General features: G+C 42.4%; 1 protein-coding gene across 1 annotated transcript in view; it reads left to right on the forward strand.

The window, feature by feature from the left end:
- Positions 1-16,920, forward strand: part of VANGL1 (VANGL planar cell polarity protein 1) — a 62,687-nt gene extending 45,767 nt beyond the window's left edge. Inside the window, exon 8 of the mRNA XM_010367911.2 lies at positions 9,820-16,920. Within this exon, the coding sequence (XP_010366213.1) occupies positions 9,820-10,080 (261 nt within the window). The 3' untranslated portion in view covers positions 10,081-16,920. The remainder of the gene's footprint in view (positions 1-9,819) is intronic.
- The last annotated feature ends 67 nt before the right edge of the window (positions 16,921-16,987 follow it).

Here is a 16,987-nt window from a genome sequence, read left to right on the forward strand (position 1 = left end):
CCCCTTCCCAAGTCCAAGTGATCTCATTGTTCAAGTTCCCACCTATGAGTGAGAACATGCGGTGTTTGGTTTTCTCTTCTTGTGATAGTTTGCTAAGAATGATGGTTTCCAGCTGCATCCATGTCCCTACAAAGGACGCAAACTCATCCTTTTTTATGGCTGCATAGTATTCCATGGTGTATATGTGCCACATTTTCTTCATCCAGTCTGTCACAGATGGACATTTGGGTTGATTCCAAGTCTTTGCTATTGTGAATAGTGCCGCAATAAACATACGTGTGCATGTGTCTTTGTAGTAGAATAATTTATAATCCTTTGGGTATATACCCAGTAGTGGGATGGCTGGGTCATATGGTACATCTAGTTCTAGATCCTTGAGGAATTGCCATACTGTTTTCCATAATGGTTGAACTAGTTTACAATCCCACCAACAGTGTAAAAGTGTTCCTATTTCTCCACATCCTCTCCAGCACCTGTTGTTTCCTGACTTCTTAATGATTGCCATTCTAACTGGTGTGAGATGGTATCTCATTGTGGTTTTGATTTGCATTTCTCTGATGGCGAGTGATGATGAGCATTTTTTCATGTGTCTGTTGGCTGTATGAATGTCTTCTTTTGAGAAATGTCTGTTCATATCCTTTCCCCACTTTTTGATGGGGTTGTTTGTTTTTTTCTTGTAAATTTGAGTTCTTTGTAGATTCTGGATATTAGCCCTTTGTCAGATGAGTAGGTTGCGAAAATTTTTTCCCATTCTGTAGGTTGCCTGTTCACTCTGATGGTAGTTTCTTTTGCTGTGTAGAAGCTCTTTAGTTTAATTAGATCCCATTTGTCAGTTTTGGCTTTTGCTGCCTTTGCTTTTGGTGTTTTAGACATGAAGTCCTTGCCCATGCCTATGTCCTGAATGGTACTACCCAGATTTTCTTCTAGGGTTTTTATGGAATTAGGTCTAACATTTAAGTCTCTAATCCATCTTGAATTAATCTTTGTGTAAGGGGTAAGGAAAGGATCCAGTTTCAGCTTTCTACTTATGGCTAGCCAATTTTCCCAGCAACATTTATTAAATAGGGAATCCTTTCCCCATTTCTTGTTTCTCTCAGGTTTGTCAAAGATCAGATGGCTGTAGATGTGTGGTATTATTTCTGAGGACTCTGTTCTGTTCCATTGGTCTATATCTCTGTTTTGGTACCAGTACCATGCTGTTTTGGTTACTGTAGCCTTGTAGTATAGTTTGAAGTCAGGTAGCGTGACGCCTCCAGCTTTGTCCTTTTGACTTAGGATTGCCTTGGCAATGCGGGCTCTTTTTTGGTTCCATATGAACTTTAAAGCAGTTTTTTCCAAGTCTGTGAAGAAACTCATTGGTAGCTTGATGGGGATGGCATTGAATCTATAAATAACCTTGGGCAGTATGGCCATTTTCACGATATTGATTCTTCCTATCCATGAGCATGGTATGTTCTTCCATTTGTTTGTGTCCTCTTTGATTTCACTGAGCAGTGGTTTGTAGTTCTCCTTGAAGAGGTCCTTTACATCCCTTGTAAGTTGGATTCCTAGGTATTTTATTCTCTTTGAAGCAATTGTGAATGGAAGTTCATTCCTGATTTGGCTCTCTGCTTGTCTGTTACTGGTGTATAAGAATGCTTGTGATTTTTGCACATTAATTTTGTATCCTGAGACTTTGCTGAAGTTGCTTATCAGCTTAAGGAGATTTTGGGCTGAGACGATGGGGTTTTCTAAATATACAATCATGTCATCTGCAAACAGGGACAATTTGACTTCTTCTTTTCCTAACTGGATACCCTTGATTTCTTTCTCTTGCCTGATTGCCCTAGCCAGAACTTCCAACACTATGTTGAATAGGAGTGGTGAGAGAGGGCATCCCTGTCTTGTGCCAGTTTTCAAAGGGAATTTTTCCAGTTTTTGCCCATTCAGAATGATATGAGCTGTGGGTTTGTCATAAATAGCTCTTATTATTTTGAGGTACGTTCCATCAATACCGAATTTATTGAGCGTTTTTAGCATGAAGGGCTGTTGAATTTTGTCAAAAGCCTTTTCTGCATCTATTGAGATAATCATGTGGTTCTTGTCTTTGGTTCTGTTTATATGCTGGATTACATTTATTGATTTGCGAATGTTGAACTAGCCTTGCATCCCAGGGATGAAGCCCACTTGATCATGGTGGATAAGCTTTTTGATGTGCTGCTGAATCCGGTTTGCCAGTATTTTATTGAGAATTTTTGCATCGATGTTCATCAGGGATATTGGTCTAAAATTCTCTTTTTTTGTTGTGTCTCTGCCAGGCTTTGGTATCAGGATGATGTTGGCCTCATAAAATGAGTTAGGGAGGATTCCCTCTTTTTCTATTGATTGGAATAGTTTCAGAAGGAATGGTACCAGCTCCTCCTTGTACCTCTGGTAGAATTCAGCTGTGAATCCATCTGGTCCTGGACTCTTTTTGGTGGGTAGGCTATTAATTGTTGCCTCAATTTCAGAGCCTGCTATTGGTCTATTCAGGGATTCAACTTCTTCCTGGTTTAGTCTTGGAAGAGTGTAAGTGTCCAGGAAATTATCCATTTCTTCTAGATTTTCTAGTTGATTTGCGTAGAGGCGTTTATAGTATTCTCTGATGGTTGTTTGTATTTCTGTGGGGTCAGTGGTGATATCCCCTTTATCATTTTTTATTGCGTCTATTTGATTCCTCTCTCTTTTCTTCTTTATTAGTCTTGCTAGCGGTCTGTCAATTTTGTTGATCTTTTCAAAAAACCAACTCCTGGATTCATTGATTTTTTGGAGGGTTTTTTGTGTCTCTATCTCCTTCAGTTCTGCTCTGATCTTAGTTATTTCTTGCCTTCTGCTAGCTTTTGAATGTGTTTGCTCTTGCCTCTCTAGTTCTTTTAATTGTGATGTTAGAGTGTCAATTTTAGATCTTTCCTGCTTTCTCTTGTGGGCATTTAGTGCTATAAATTTCCCTCTACACACTGCTTTAAATGTGTCCCAGAGATTCTGGTATGTTGTATCTTTGTTCTCATTGGTTTCAAAGAACATCTTTATTTCTGCTTTCATTTCGTTATGTACCCAGTAGTCATTCAGGAGCAGGTTGTTCAGTTTCCATGTAGTTGAGCGGTTTTGATTGAGTTTCTTAGTCCTGAGTTCTAGTTTGATTGCACTGTGGTCTGAGAGACAGTTTGTTATAATTTCTGTTCTTTTACATTTGCTGAGGAGTGCTTTACTTCCAATTATGTGGTCAATTTTGGAATAAGTGCGATGTGGTGCTGAGAAGAATGTATATTCTGTTGATTTGGGGTGGAGAGTTCTGTAGATGTCTATTAGGTCCGCTTGGTGCAGAGCTGAGTTCAATTCCTGGATATCCTTGTTAGATTTCTGTCTCGTTGATCTGTCTAATGTTGACAGTGGAGTGTTGAAGTCTCCCATTATTATTGTGTGGGAGTCTAAGTCTCTTTGTAAGTCTCTAAGGACTTGCTTTATGAATCTGGGTGCTCCTGTATTGGGTGCATATATATTTAGGAGAGTTAGCTCCTCCTGTTGAATTGATCCCTTTACCATTATGAAATGGCCTTCTTTGTCTCTTTTGATCTTTGATGGTTTAAAGTCTGTTTTATCAGAGACTAGGATTGCAATCCCTGCTTTTTTTTGTTCTCCATTTGCTTGGTAGATCTTCCTCCATCCCTTTATTTTGAGCCTATGTATGTCTCTGCATGTAAGATGGGTCTCCTGAATACAGCAGACTAATGGGTCTTGACTCTTTATCCAGTTTGCCAGTCTGTGTCTTTTAATTGGAGCATTTAGTCCATTTACATTTAAGGTTAATATTGTTATGTGTGAACTTGATCCTGTCATTATGATATTAACTGGTTATTTTGCTCGTTAGTTGATGCAGTTTCTTCCTCGCCTCGATGGTCTTTACATTTTGGCATGTTTTTGCAATGGCTGGAACCGGTTGTTCCTTTCCATGTTTAGGGCTTCCTTCAGGGTCTCTTGTAAGGCAGGCCTGGTGGTGACAAAATCTCTAAGCATTTGCTTATCTGTAAAGGATTTTATTTCTCCTTCACTTATGAAACTTAGTTTGGCTGGATATGAAATTCTGGGTTTAAAATTCTTTTCTTTAAGAACGTTGAATATTGGCCCCCACTCTCTTCTGGCTTGTAGAGTTTCTGCCGAGAGATCTGCTGTTAGTCTGATGGGCTTCCCTTTGTGGGTAACCCGACCTTTCTCTCTGGCTGCCCTTAAGATTTTTTCCTTCATTTCAACTTTGGTGAATCTGGCAATTATGTGTCTTGGAGTTGCTCTTCTGGAGGAGTATCTTTGTGGCGTTCTGTATTTCCTGAATTTGAATGTTGGCCTGCCCTACTAGGTTGGGGAAGTTCTCCTGGATGATATCCTGAAGAGTGTTTTCCAACTTGGTTCCATTTTCCCCCTCACTTTCAGGCACCCCAATCAGACGTAGATTTGGTCTTTTTACATAATCCCATACTTCTTGCAGGCTTTGTTCATTTCTTTTTCTTCTTTTTTCTTTTGGTTTCTCTTCTCGCTTCATTTCATTTATTTGATCCTCAATCACTGATACTCTTTCTTCCAGTTGATCGAGTCGGTTACTGAAGCTTGTGCATTTGTCACGTATTTCTCGTGTCATGGTTTTCATCTCTGTCATTTCGTTTATGATCTTCTCTGCATTAATTAGTCTAGCTGTCAATTCTTCCACTCTTTTTTCAAGATTTTTAGTTTCTTTGCGCTGGGTACGTAATTCCTCCTTTAGCTCTGAGAAGTTTGATGGACTGAAGCCTTCTTCTCTCATCTCTTCAAAGTCGTTCTCTGACCAGCTTTGATCCGTTGCTGGCGATGGGCTGCGCTCCTTTGCAGGGGGAGATGCGCTCTTATTTTTTGAATTTCCAGCTTTTCTGCCCTGCTTCTTCCCCATCTTTGTGGTTTTATCTGTCTCTGGTCTTTGATGATGGTGACGTACTGATGGGGTTTTGGTATAGGTGTCCTTCCTGTTTGATAGTTTTCCTTCTGACAGTCAGAAGGACTGTCTGTTGGTCTGTTGGAGATTGCTTGAGGTCCACTCCAGACCCTGTTTGCCTGGGTATCAGCAGCAGAGGTTGCCGAAGATAGAATATTGCTGAACAGCGAGTGTACCTGTCTGATTCTTCCTTTGGAAGTTTCCTCTCAGGGGTGTACTCCACCCTGTGAGGTGTGGGGTGTCAGACTGCCCCTAGTGGGGGATGTCTCCCAGCTAGGCTACTCAGGGGTCAGGGACCCACCTGAGCAGGCAGTCTGTCCGTTCTCAGATCTCAACCTCCGCGTTGGGAGATCCACGGCTCTCCCCAAAGCTCTCAGACAGAGTCGTTCGCGTCTGCACCGGCCCCCGCTGCTTCCCCTGTTGGTCTTCAGCTGTGCGCTGTCCCCAGAGGTGGAGACTACAGAGACCGGCAGGCTTCCTTGAGCTGCTGTGAGCTCCACCCAGTTCGAGCTTCCCAGCGGCTTTGTTTACCTACTTAAGCCTCAGCAATGGCGGGCGCCCCTCCCCCAGCCTCGCTGCTGCCTTGCGGATAGATCGCGGCAGACTGCTGTGTTAGCAGTGAGGGAGGCTCCGTGGGCGTGGGACCCTCCCGGCCAGGTGTGGGATATAGTCTCCTGGTGTGCCTGTATGCTTACAGCGCAGTATTGGGGTGGGAGTTACCCGATTTTCCAGGTGTTGTGTGTCTCAGTTCCCGTGGCTAGGAAAACGGATCCCCTTCCCCCTTGGGCTACCAGGTGAGGCGATGCCTCGCCCTGCTTCAGCTCTCGCTGGTCAGGCTGCAGCAGCTGACCAGCACCGATTGTCTGGCACTCCCTAGTGAGATGACCCCAGTACCTCAGTTGAAAATGCAGAAATCACCGGTCTTCTGTGTCGCTCGCGCTGGGAGTTGGAGACTGGAGCTGTTCCTATTCGGCCATCTTGCTCCGCCCCCCCGGTAGCTGTTTTTTATAAGGACCTCTGTTTATATGCTGCACTCTATGTGTATCCTGCTGGTTACATTGTCAACCAGTAACTACCCTTAGGAAAGCAATGTAGAAATAGTAAGAAACCAAAAAGTTTTCTGTATTGACTCACTAATCTCTCTCCTAGGAAAGCTATTTAATACAATAATATATACACATGAATATACACAAAGTGGTGTTTTGCAAAACAATCTGTAATACCTCCACAAGGGAAATAATTTAAAACATACCAGTGGCTTATAAATTATGGTGTATCACCTGTTGAATCATGAAAGAATCTGTTAGAATAGTAAGTTACAAGAAATAGAATTCAGAAACGTGAATACTGTGGTTGCAAATGAGGAAAATATGTCTGCAGGTATAAAATGATGGCTTGTACCATGTAGAACCAAAACAGTTGTTTTTCTTTTTACAAGATTTTAGAAAGTTTCCTGGTTGCTTTTTGTTTCATTTAAAAATTTTATACTTTTCTGAATTAAAAATAATAGCTGTTTTTGGCATAGAAATCCAAACATTAAAGAAAAGTATCATATGGGGAAAATGAAGTTTTCATCCCCCGCCCCAAAACAGTTTTTACGGATAAGGAGTTGGTATATATTCTTTCAAATATCTGTGGATGTTTTTTATGCTGAATTGGGAAAACAAAACAGAAATGGGGTCATTGCTCTTTCTTTCTCTCTCAATCTCTCTCTGTGTGTGTGTGTGTGTGTGTGTGTGTGTGTGTGTGTGTGTAAACCACAGGCACATGCCGCCATGCCTGGCAATTTTCGTATTTTTGTATTTTTTTGGTAGAGACATGGTTTTGCCATGTTAGTCAGGCTGGTCTTGAACTCCTGAGCTCAAGCAATCTACCTGCCTCAGCCTCACAAAGTGCTAGTATTACAGGCCACTGCCCCAGCCTATATATATCATTGATTGATTGACTGATAGCCTATATATATCATTCATAGATGGATAGAGATTTACATACTACATCTCTCTTTATAATGTATATTATCTTTATATATGTAGAGAGATATAAATATGTAAAACTTTGCTTTCTTTTCTTAAAGCTATCCCTTGGCTGTCTTTCCAAGTCAATATGTACAGATCTTACTCATACAGATCTAACTACAGATAAAACTCATCTCTGGTAATAGCTACATCTTATTCTACCAAATACCATGATTTATTCAACTGATTGTCTGTTGATGCACATTTGGATTAAGAGTTTTCATTAGTCAAAGCTAGGGGCTGGTTGTATTTGTTAATCAGATTTTATTGGCACACAGCCATTCCCTGTTATTTGTGTATCACCTATGGCTGCTTTCACTCTGCACCAACAGAGTTGAGTAGTTGTGACAGAATTTGGCTTGAAATGCTGAAAATATTTACATCTATGGAAACGTTTGCCAACCCCTGGTTTAGACAACGTTGTGGTGAATGCTTTTTTACATATGTATTTGTACAAGTATTTCTGAAGCCTAGGTTTCAAGTAGAGGAAAAGCCAGGTCAACGTTGTAGATCCTACCAATTGCCTTCCTAAGGGGTGTTCCTTTTGCATGCTTTGCCTCTAACATCTGAGATTTTTTATTTCCCACATACTATCTCGGCACTATCTCGGCTCACTGCAAGCTCCGCCTCCCAGGTTCACGCCATTCTCCTGCCTCAGCCTCCCAAGTGGCTGGGACTACAGGTGCCTGCCACCACACCCAGCTAATTTTTTTTTTTTTTTTGTATTTTTAATAGAGAGGGGATTTCACTGTGTTAGCCAGGATGGTCTCGATCTCCTGACCTCGTGACCCACCTGCCTCAGCCTCCCAAAGTGCTGGGATTACAGGCATGAGCCACCATGCCCTTCTGATAGAAAAATTTTATATGCTAATTTTGCAATAATATTTATTCTTCTATAAAATTATTGTTTGTTTCATTTCTGCAATTGTTGAGTTATTTTTCTTATGATTCATAAGAGCTATATTTATATTGGAAGTGTGAGAGTATGTAAGGCCTTACTTTCTGCCTTACAATAGATGCTCCACATGAAAAATATACCTGGCAGTAGCAGCAGGGTATGAATAAAAGAGGATACCGGGCGCAGCAGCTCACACCTGTAATCCTAGCACTTTGGGAGGCTGAGGCAGATCAATCACCTGAGGTCAGGAGTTCGAGACCAGTCTGGCCAACGTGGTGAAACCCCATCTCTACTAAAAATACAAAAAAAATTAACCAGGCATGGTGGTGCATGCCTGTAATCCCAGCTACTCAGGAGGCTGAGGCAGGAGAATCACTTGAAATGGGAGGCGGAGGCTGCAGGGAGCTGAGATCATGCCATTGCACTCCAGCCTGGATAACAAGAGTGAAACTCTGCCTCAAAAATAAAAAGAGGATACTAGTTAAAAACTGTTATTGGCCCAGCTCGGTGGCTCACGCCTGTAATCCCAACACTTTGGGAGGCCAAGACAGGCAGGTCACTAGTGGTCAGGAGTTCAAGACCAGCCTGGCCAACGTGGTGAAACCCCATCTCTACTAAAAATACAAAAATTAGCCAGGTGTCGTGACATGTGCCTGTAATCCCAGCTACTTAGGAGGCTGAGGCAAGAGAATCACTTGAACCTGGAGACGGAGCTTGCAGTGAGCTGAGATTCTGCCACCTCTAGCCTGTGCAACAGAGTGAGACTGTCTCAACAAAACAAAATCTGTTCTTGACTCTGTCTGGGACCTGATTGATATACTCCAGTATGTTTCTATCTGTATTACTGCCTCATTTCATTCTTCCTTCCCCTCATGGCTAAATCAGTATTTGTTTGATTTAATTCACATGCTGTTGAACTCCTAGTATATGCTACGCACATTAGAAATTCAAATTAAAAAAAAAAAAAACATACTTCCTGCCCTTCAAGAGAGTGAAGTGTAGTGTGGGGAGCGGACACGCAAGTCAGCAATCACTTTGAAAGTAAAGGGTCACACGAGAGTCAGTGATCACAGGAACCTGGAGGAGCACATGTTAATCTGCCTGAGAGGTTCAAGGGAGGAGGGTTAAGAAGATTTGAAGAGCAGGGAAGAATGAGCTGAATGACAGTGTTTAGCTGGAGGAACAGCACATGTATCAGAACTCTATCGAGCCAGGTGCCACTGGAGCAGAGAACTCAGAGGGAAGAGGGCATCAGGCCTGGGCATCTCCTGGACTGGCCGTGTGCACACTTAGCCCAACATGGAATAACCATTGTTTGCTTACCATGCCAGGCATTGCAATGAGTGCTTTTTGAGAGCTAACACTTTCATCCTCATGGCAGCCCTGTGACTCAGGTAGTGTCACTGCGTCCACTAATAGAGAGTGTAAATGACTTGTGCAGAATCACTGCCAATAAGTGGTAGATCATGCATTCTTGTTCATGCAAGTATATTCAGCTCGTATTTCCTGACTGCTCCTTTGGGCCCGAAATGGCCCTGGCCCTGAGAAACTTTTGGTTCAGGAGGAGGAAGACATGGAGAAACACGTCCAGTAGGGCCATACCGTAAGAATGGAGTGATGCAGCCATAACGGCTTCCAGCCAGACACTGACACCAGCCACCCCATTTTCCCTCCCCTCCGTGGCTACCACTATGCTTGCCCTTGGTGGGTAGTAGGTAAAGGGGAGTGAAGAAGTCCAAGAAGTCTTCCCTCCCCAGTAATGACTCAGTTGTGAGGGTCTGATGGGAATTCAGTGTGATGAGCTGGGCTCTGGTCTAAGCTGGTTTATTTGGAAAAAGTTCTTTAGAGGTGTGAGAGTGGTTAGCCGCCTAGCCAGGACTGCCCTTAAAACGGCTGTTTCTTCCCTAATGGCCTTTCTCCTCTGCTTCCAGGCCTTCCTAGAACGGTACCTCAGTGCGGGCCCCACCCTGCAGTATGACAAGGACCGCTGGCTCTCTACACAGTGGAGGCTTGTCAGTGATGAGGCTGTGACTAATGGATTACGGGATGGAATTGTGTTCGTCCTTAAGTGCTTGGACTTCAGCCTCGTAGTCAATGTGAAGAAAATTCCATTCATCATACTCTCTGAAGAATTCATAGACCCCAAATCTCACAAATTTGTCCTTCGCTTACAGTCTGAGACATCAGTTTAAAAGTTCTATATTTGTGGCTTTATTAAAAAAAGAAGAAAAATATATAGAGAGATATATATCTATGCCAGAGGGGTGTCTTTTTTTTGAAATTCTTCTTCATTGCTAACTGAAACTGGCAGATGATTGACCAGTATCCTTTGACCATCTGCACTTTATTTGGAAGGATGCAGGGGTTGTCCACCCTGAAAAAAAGTGACTGATGACATCTGACTTTTGTCGATGAGACTTCTCAAGAAGCCGTTCCCTGGAGCTTCTGTTACAGCTGTAAACCAAAGTGGAGCTGGTGCTTCTTGGGAGCCTCGCCTTACAACAACTAGTTCCTGCCTTTCGTCCAGTACCACGTCCCCGGTTGCTTCTGGTCAGCCCACTTGTAGACTTCCAGGGGACGCATCTTTATTCTGTTTCAGGAAACCAGTCACGACACGTCCACATATGTATTTGTGTATGTTAATGTCCAGTATCACGTCACCCATGAAAATCGTAGGCAATTCAGGAGATACCTGCCTTCGTCTTTGTTCTTTGTTGCCTTAGGTTCTTCAGAGAAAGATCACAACAAAAAATTTGCACTGTCGTTTACAGCTATTAAGTGGTTTGATTTTGTTTTTTTCCCCAAAGAGAAAACCTACACACCCTGTTTCTGATCCCACCCCTCTACTGGCTTGAAGCAGGTAGCCCTTTCCCAGCCCTGCAACTGCCCACCTGGCCTCCATGCCGTCCTGCCCCCACCTGGCTGGCAGCCCTGGCTTTCCATGTGTGCCCTCCAGCTCTTTGTGGAGACTCAAGTCGGTCCTAGCATTGTTTCCATATTGAAGTGTGGGGTGCCCAGCAGGTAAAGCACAGGGAGAGCAGGCAGCGGAAATGCCCCCTTTAGGCTGCAACAGGAGCCCCACACTGCCCAGTTTTCCTCCCCACTGCTCTACACCAACCAGGGGAGACTAACACTGTGACTCTGGGATTGGCAGGTGCAACTTGGAGCCACTTAATTTCCTGGGGAGGTAAGTCCCCAAGATTATAGCAAGCTGCCCTGCCAAGGGAGACCAAACCATGCCAACCATGCTGGCAACTGCTGCTCTCCGGTCCCTGTGTTTTCTGACCACAGTCACTGTGCAACTCATCGCCTCTGCCACTTAGGACCAGGAAGGGGGCTGGTTTTTGCTCCCACTCTTAGTTGCTGATAAAGTGGGGAGAAGGAAAATGGACACTCTACAGAGTTTGGGGAAAGGAGAATAGGGAGCCCATCTTCTTGTCCAGAAAGATTCACCTGTGGTCTGTCCGTTAAACACAGCTGATTTCAGTGGGCTTTCCCCTGGCCCTGGGGGAGCAGACACTGGGTTGTGGGCAGAAGAGCCATCCTGGCAGAGCCCTGCTGCAGGGGAGCTCCTTCAGGATCCCCATCCGGACCTCTTGCACTGGGCTGCCTTTGCCTCCATTTGCCTTCCTGTATCTGCAACAAAGCTTTTAAAAGTGTTCACTCTTGCTTTTCCCAGTATTTCGAGTAATCAGCCACCTTGCTGTAGTACAGGATGACACTGTCAAATGCTCTTTGTATGTGTGCACACCCCCTTACTCCCTTACTGCACTCCACAAGTGGTACAGTATTTTGTGTCATTGTAAAAATCAAAATTGGCTTTGAATCTTTGTAATACACCTGTACCTGAAAAAGTAAACAACATTCTTCAATCACCAGCCTTCAGCTTGAAAAGACATGCTGGAGGAGAAGGAAGGGGGAGCCCATAGGTGTGGCAGGGAGCCAAGATGTACTCTTCAACTATGTGGTTCTGTTTATAAAAAACACATACCATGGAACCATGGTGTTTTGTTCTTAGTTTTTGCTGTTAGATCCCTTCAAACTGGAAGTTCCTTATAATGTCTTTCTCAGGAAATATTTTGGGAGATGGGGTAAGGGATGGCAAGTGTGAGACGGGCTGTGTCAGAGGTTGCTGCGTCATGGATACAGAGCAGTTCCAAGTGCCATAAGCGTATATATGTATAGTTAATAATGACACTGTTCATCACCATTCTAAAATACTGTTCTTCCAACCCTATCTTAAATGACCAGTCCAGAAGGGGTTAAGCTGGATCCGTTTGCTGTGGCATGTGCATTCCCAGCAGGGTGAAGAAAAGTTTAAATTAAAGAATTTATTTTCTCTCTCCCCCTTCCTCTTTCTCCCAGTCTTTGCATAGGAGAATGTCAGACGTTCAGAAATTACTGTTTCTATTTTAAATTGAGTATTGATTTTTTTACATTGACTTTGTATTGAGTTCTTTTTGAAAGAATAACAAAATAAAATGGAGGATCTTTGTAAAGCCTTTGCACTTTCATCCTCTTTATAGCTTGAGTTACTGTTGCAGTGGGAACAATGTAAATGACATTTAAAAGATTTAAGGTTTCAAAAAGCTGCATCCCACAATTGAACACAATGCATTTTTATTTCAATTCTTGGAACTGGTAGGCTATTCTTTTTAAAAGGGGGTAAACTTTGCCCTAAGGCTAGTAGAACATACATTCATATTATAGGAGACAGGATTTCATTTGCCTTAAATGTTTATAGATTTTTTTAATAATTTTCAACCTACATTATTAAAATTAGAGCATTGAGTGTTAAAGAACTTAGTGAGGAGTCTATGTCTGAGATTGCTCTCTTCCCTGGTGTTTTAACTGGTAGACAATTTGTTTTTAAATGTGTACTTTTGAAGACAGGACAATTTTTATAGTCCATGAACTGAATGTTAGAAAGTTCTGTATGCATTCTCAGAGAGGATTTTAAAGCTATATAATTCATCAATCCTTTGCATTATCAAAATGTTAAGTCAAATGCATAATACTTTGGCTAAAATTCATAAAGTAAACCCTAGAGAAAATACTTGACCACCAATTTTTTGCCCAACTCTCATCACCTCCCTTCCCCCACCCCCGCCTCTGTTCTTCCCTTTTGACATCTACATAGAAGACAAGTTCTTTATAGCAAATGGTAAGAGGCAGGTGACCTGGTGTGTTTGCTGTGTTGTAGTACATTGCCTGGGGCTTGGGACTCCTTTTTTAATGGAGAGACTGGCTGTGCAGGTGTGTGTTGGATGGGGATGAAGTGCTCTCCCCTCCCCTCTCTTCAGTAGTTGGTGGTAGATTTCTCTCTCATTTTGCCTCTCATAATCACTTTCGAGTGCATGTATTTACCTAAGGGCTGTAGCTCTGTGGGATGCTACCAGCATATTGGACTGATAGAAATTTATTACCTTGCCACTCCAACCCACGTACTGAGTGAGTGTTCCAGCCACTCAGTGAAACCAAGAAAAGCGAGTCCTTGGTTTACCTTCCAATCTGGGCCCTGCTGTGTAAGTATTCCTAAGTAGCGATGCATATTTGTTTGTGCGTTTTTATTTCCATATACATGAGCATTTCTCTGAGTGTATTACCAGATGGATAGCACATTTACATGTCAGACATCTTAACATCTGTGTTATCTATAGCAGATAGGTGCATAGGTCAGCCGACACGTGTGAATGTGTGTGTAGCTGAGTGTGTGAGGGTGTCTGTGTTTCTGCAGTCCCCTGTATTTGAGAGATTACTAATAACCCTGTGTTTTGGGAGGTCACTCTAAACCAGTGACTTTTCCCTCCCCTGCTTTATTCCTTTCCCTCACTGACACTGGCTTCTCCCCCTAGAGTAAATGGCTTTAGCACAGCACTGTCTTCTGGGGAACCTGCTGTCCTGCAGGCAAGTCCATTAAACTCTTTCTTGCTTTAGGACTCTGAAAACAGCAAGAAACAAACAAAGAAAGGTCAAGATCTAAGAAAATTACTGCACAAACTTCACTACCCTGGAAGCCTTACTAGATATTTCTTACGGTAACTTAAATACTGGGCTTTATTTTAAAAAAGTGATAGATTAGTTAAAGCAGCACAGAAATGTTAGCATATTTATTTAAATAGTCCTGCAGCAGAGACCCTGCAATTGTAAAGTGAATTAAATATTTCTGGAGAGTGTTTGTGATTTATGGATTTGTTACCAAAAAAACAAAAAAATCACTACTGTGAATTTACTACTGTGTAAACTTGTGGTCATATTTCATTATAAATAAAATAAGAATTGCTCTTCCGCCCACCATTCTTGATTGGTATTCAGTGCAGTAGTGAAATGAAATAGTTTAGACACTGTTGAAATAGCTGTATTGAGCTTTAACCAAGTGTATGCTCAGAAAAATCGGTTTGGGATCACATTTTGAGAAAACATGTTTTGGTCAAAGAAAGGAAGGGCTACTAACACATTTATCAGGTATTGTATATTACAGTCCGTGTTCCACCCAGCCTTGTTATCCCCACATTCCTTCAAGATAGGAGTTATCTTGGTTTTTCAGGTGAAAAAAGGAAGATCAGAGAGGAAGGGGCTGGTCCAAGGTCTCATGGCTGGTTAACAGAATTTCAAACTAGATGTTTGATTCTAACCCCTCAGTCCACTGTACCTTGAAGTATGGTCTAAATGATTTGGCGCTTCTGGATGTTGAGGAAGGACCTAGAGATACAACCTTGAACTAGAACCTGGCGTGGGAGTTCATTGGGAGGCAGGATCTCTTCTTTCACTTTGGATTTACACCTTGTCCCTTGGAAAGCTTCTCTACTATACTAGCAAGTATCTTAGGATATTTGATGGAAAGAACTTGAGAATCCCCCTTCCTTCTGGAAAACCCAGCCCTGCCAGTGTTGCACCTGCTGCAAGACACGGATGCTGTTGTTCTGGCAACCCCACTTTGCTTTTGTCTGGCTCCACCTGCTCCCTCTGCTGGCTGGGGCAAGATGCGTGCCTTTGGCCTTGGGTGAAGGGAGGTAGGCAGGGTCTTGACCTGGCCTCTCTCTGGTGCCATGGCAACATTATGCCCCAGCCTTCTTCCCTGAAGTGAGAGGGGCTGTCCACAGCCCCATCCTGGGGGGATCTCAAGCTGGAGTCCCTGGCCTGGCCTCCTTGATATAGGTGTTTTCAGCAAGCAGTTTGCATCCCACTGTTTTTCCCACACTTGCCCGCAAGACTTTTGACAGAGCAGATGTAAAACAGGGTTCGGAAAACCATTTTTCTCTATTCCCATATGTAGTAAGTTTTGATTCAGTTGTGCATAAACCATGGTTTTCTGCCCTGCTGTTTGCTTTCAATGGAAGACAGTAAAGGGAAGATGGTGCTCACGTCTCTCCACATGACATCTCATTAGGAATTAAGATGTCATGGATTAGAAATGTAAAACTTCGGAATAAAATTAAATTTTAGGGCTCTGTAAGTCCCGTTTTCCCGGGTCCTGTTCCATTTCCACGTAGATAACCCAATTTGTTTTGTCTATTAAATAAGTCTCTTTAGTGGGTTGTTTTAGAGTGTCCAACAAAAGAACAGGTTCCTAAAGCCAGGTGCAGCACCGTGAAAAGTTTCTTTCAATATGGCACCAAGACTCTACCATTTATGTCTGTCTCAGCTTACAAACATCAGCGTTTTGTCCTTGTCATAGTAGAAGAAAGACATTATTTTAAGCTTTGGGGACAAATGTGACAAACCGCAGGTTTTTGTCTTAAAAGTGTCTTTGGCACGTCTTTTGGCATTGAAATGGTATTTGGATAACATTATTTGAATGTACAGTTGTTTGGTTTTGTGTGTGCTTATCTTTATCTGAGCTTTCACTTGTGGGCATGGCATTTTGTTGTAAAGTTGCTCATCATTTAGGAGTGTTTAATTCTAAAAAGCCCTCAGCCTAAGAAAGCTTCATCTGTGGGGACCGGAGACTGTTGCTCAGGGAATTAGTGACGGGACTTGGGCATCTGATCTGCAGGTGACAAGTTTAGTTCAACTCAAGTTGTAGGGAATTTAGACAGTTGTACATCATCGCCATTCTAGGGGCCTTGTAGAAAGACACGACCTTTGTTTTTCATTTATCAGCACCCCTCAGTTACAGAGGTAATGGAACATTCACTTACTTTTCATCATCATTCTTTAAAAAGGGAACGTACAAAAATCTAAACTTTGGCAATAATTTCTTTTTATAATAGTTTACGGTAGGCTTTAATTAAATGCCACACTCCTCTGAGACCCCTAAGTTATGGCGTGATTAACCAAATTTGATTTCCAACACTCATTTACGACCATAACTATTGCATAGAGTGCAGGATGCCAGCAAAGATGAGGGTGGGGGCAGATACTGGTTCAGTGATTTAACTCACATTATAGATGACCCCTCCTCAACAGAAATGCTACTGAGAGAAACAGAAAGGTCTGGGCCAGGCAGGTCTTATTTGAGAGGAGATTATTTGATCATTGCTTTGGTTAGAAGGACTTTACATTTCCTGATTTCAAGTCTAGCACCAATTTAGAAAGTTCAGAGATGAAACCACCTGTCTTTATCTGACAGAGTCATAACTGTTTGTGTAAAAATGTAGCCAGGGACCTTTTTTGTTTTTTCTGATTAGTTAATACTGTGCATTGTAACCAGGAGGCAGTTTTGCCAACCAGCCTCTGCTCACGATCACCATATGTATATGACAAGGCCTGAGTGAGTTCCTGCATAAACTGGGTAGTGGGCTCTTTTGAGGCATTTTCAAGCATATACATGAATGAATGACACTACCAGCAACCATCTGTACAAGCCCATTTACTCACATTCATAAGGTTTATGCTATGAAACTTCTTCTCATTGTGATGTCAGTAACAGAGTTAGTGTCTCTGATGGAATAGTGTACCTGTCACCCAAGTTATTTTGTTCCTTTTTGGGTCCTCCAGTATAATCCCCACCTCATCCCAATTAACTGTAAAATGTTTTACACATCACATTTTTTATACTATAAACTTGGAAAATAAATTGAAATATCAAATCGTATCTTGTTTCTTTTCTTCATGTGATTATTTCAATCTAAAAAGTTGCTTACTTTTTCAGGGACA

This window comes from Rhinopithecus roxellana, chromosome 8 (genome assembly GCF_007565055.1).
Source record: "Rhinopithecus roxellana isolate Shanxi Qingling chromosome 8, ASM756505v1, whole genome shotgun sequence".
NCBI classification, from domain to species: Eukaryota; Metazoa; Chordata; class Mammalia; order Primates; family Cercopithecidae; genus Rhinopithecus; species Rhinopithecus roxellana.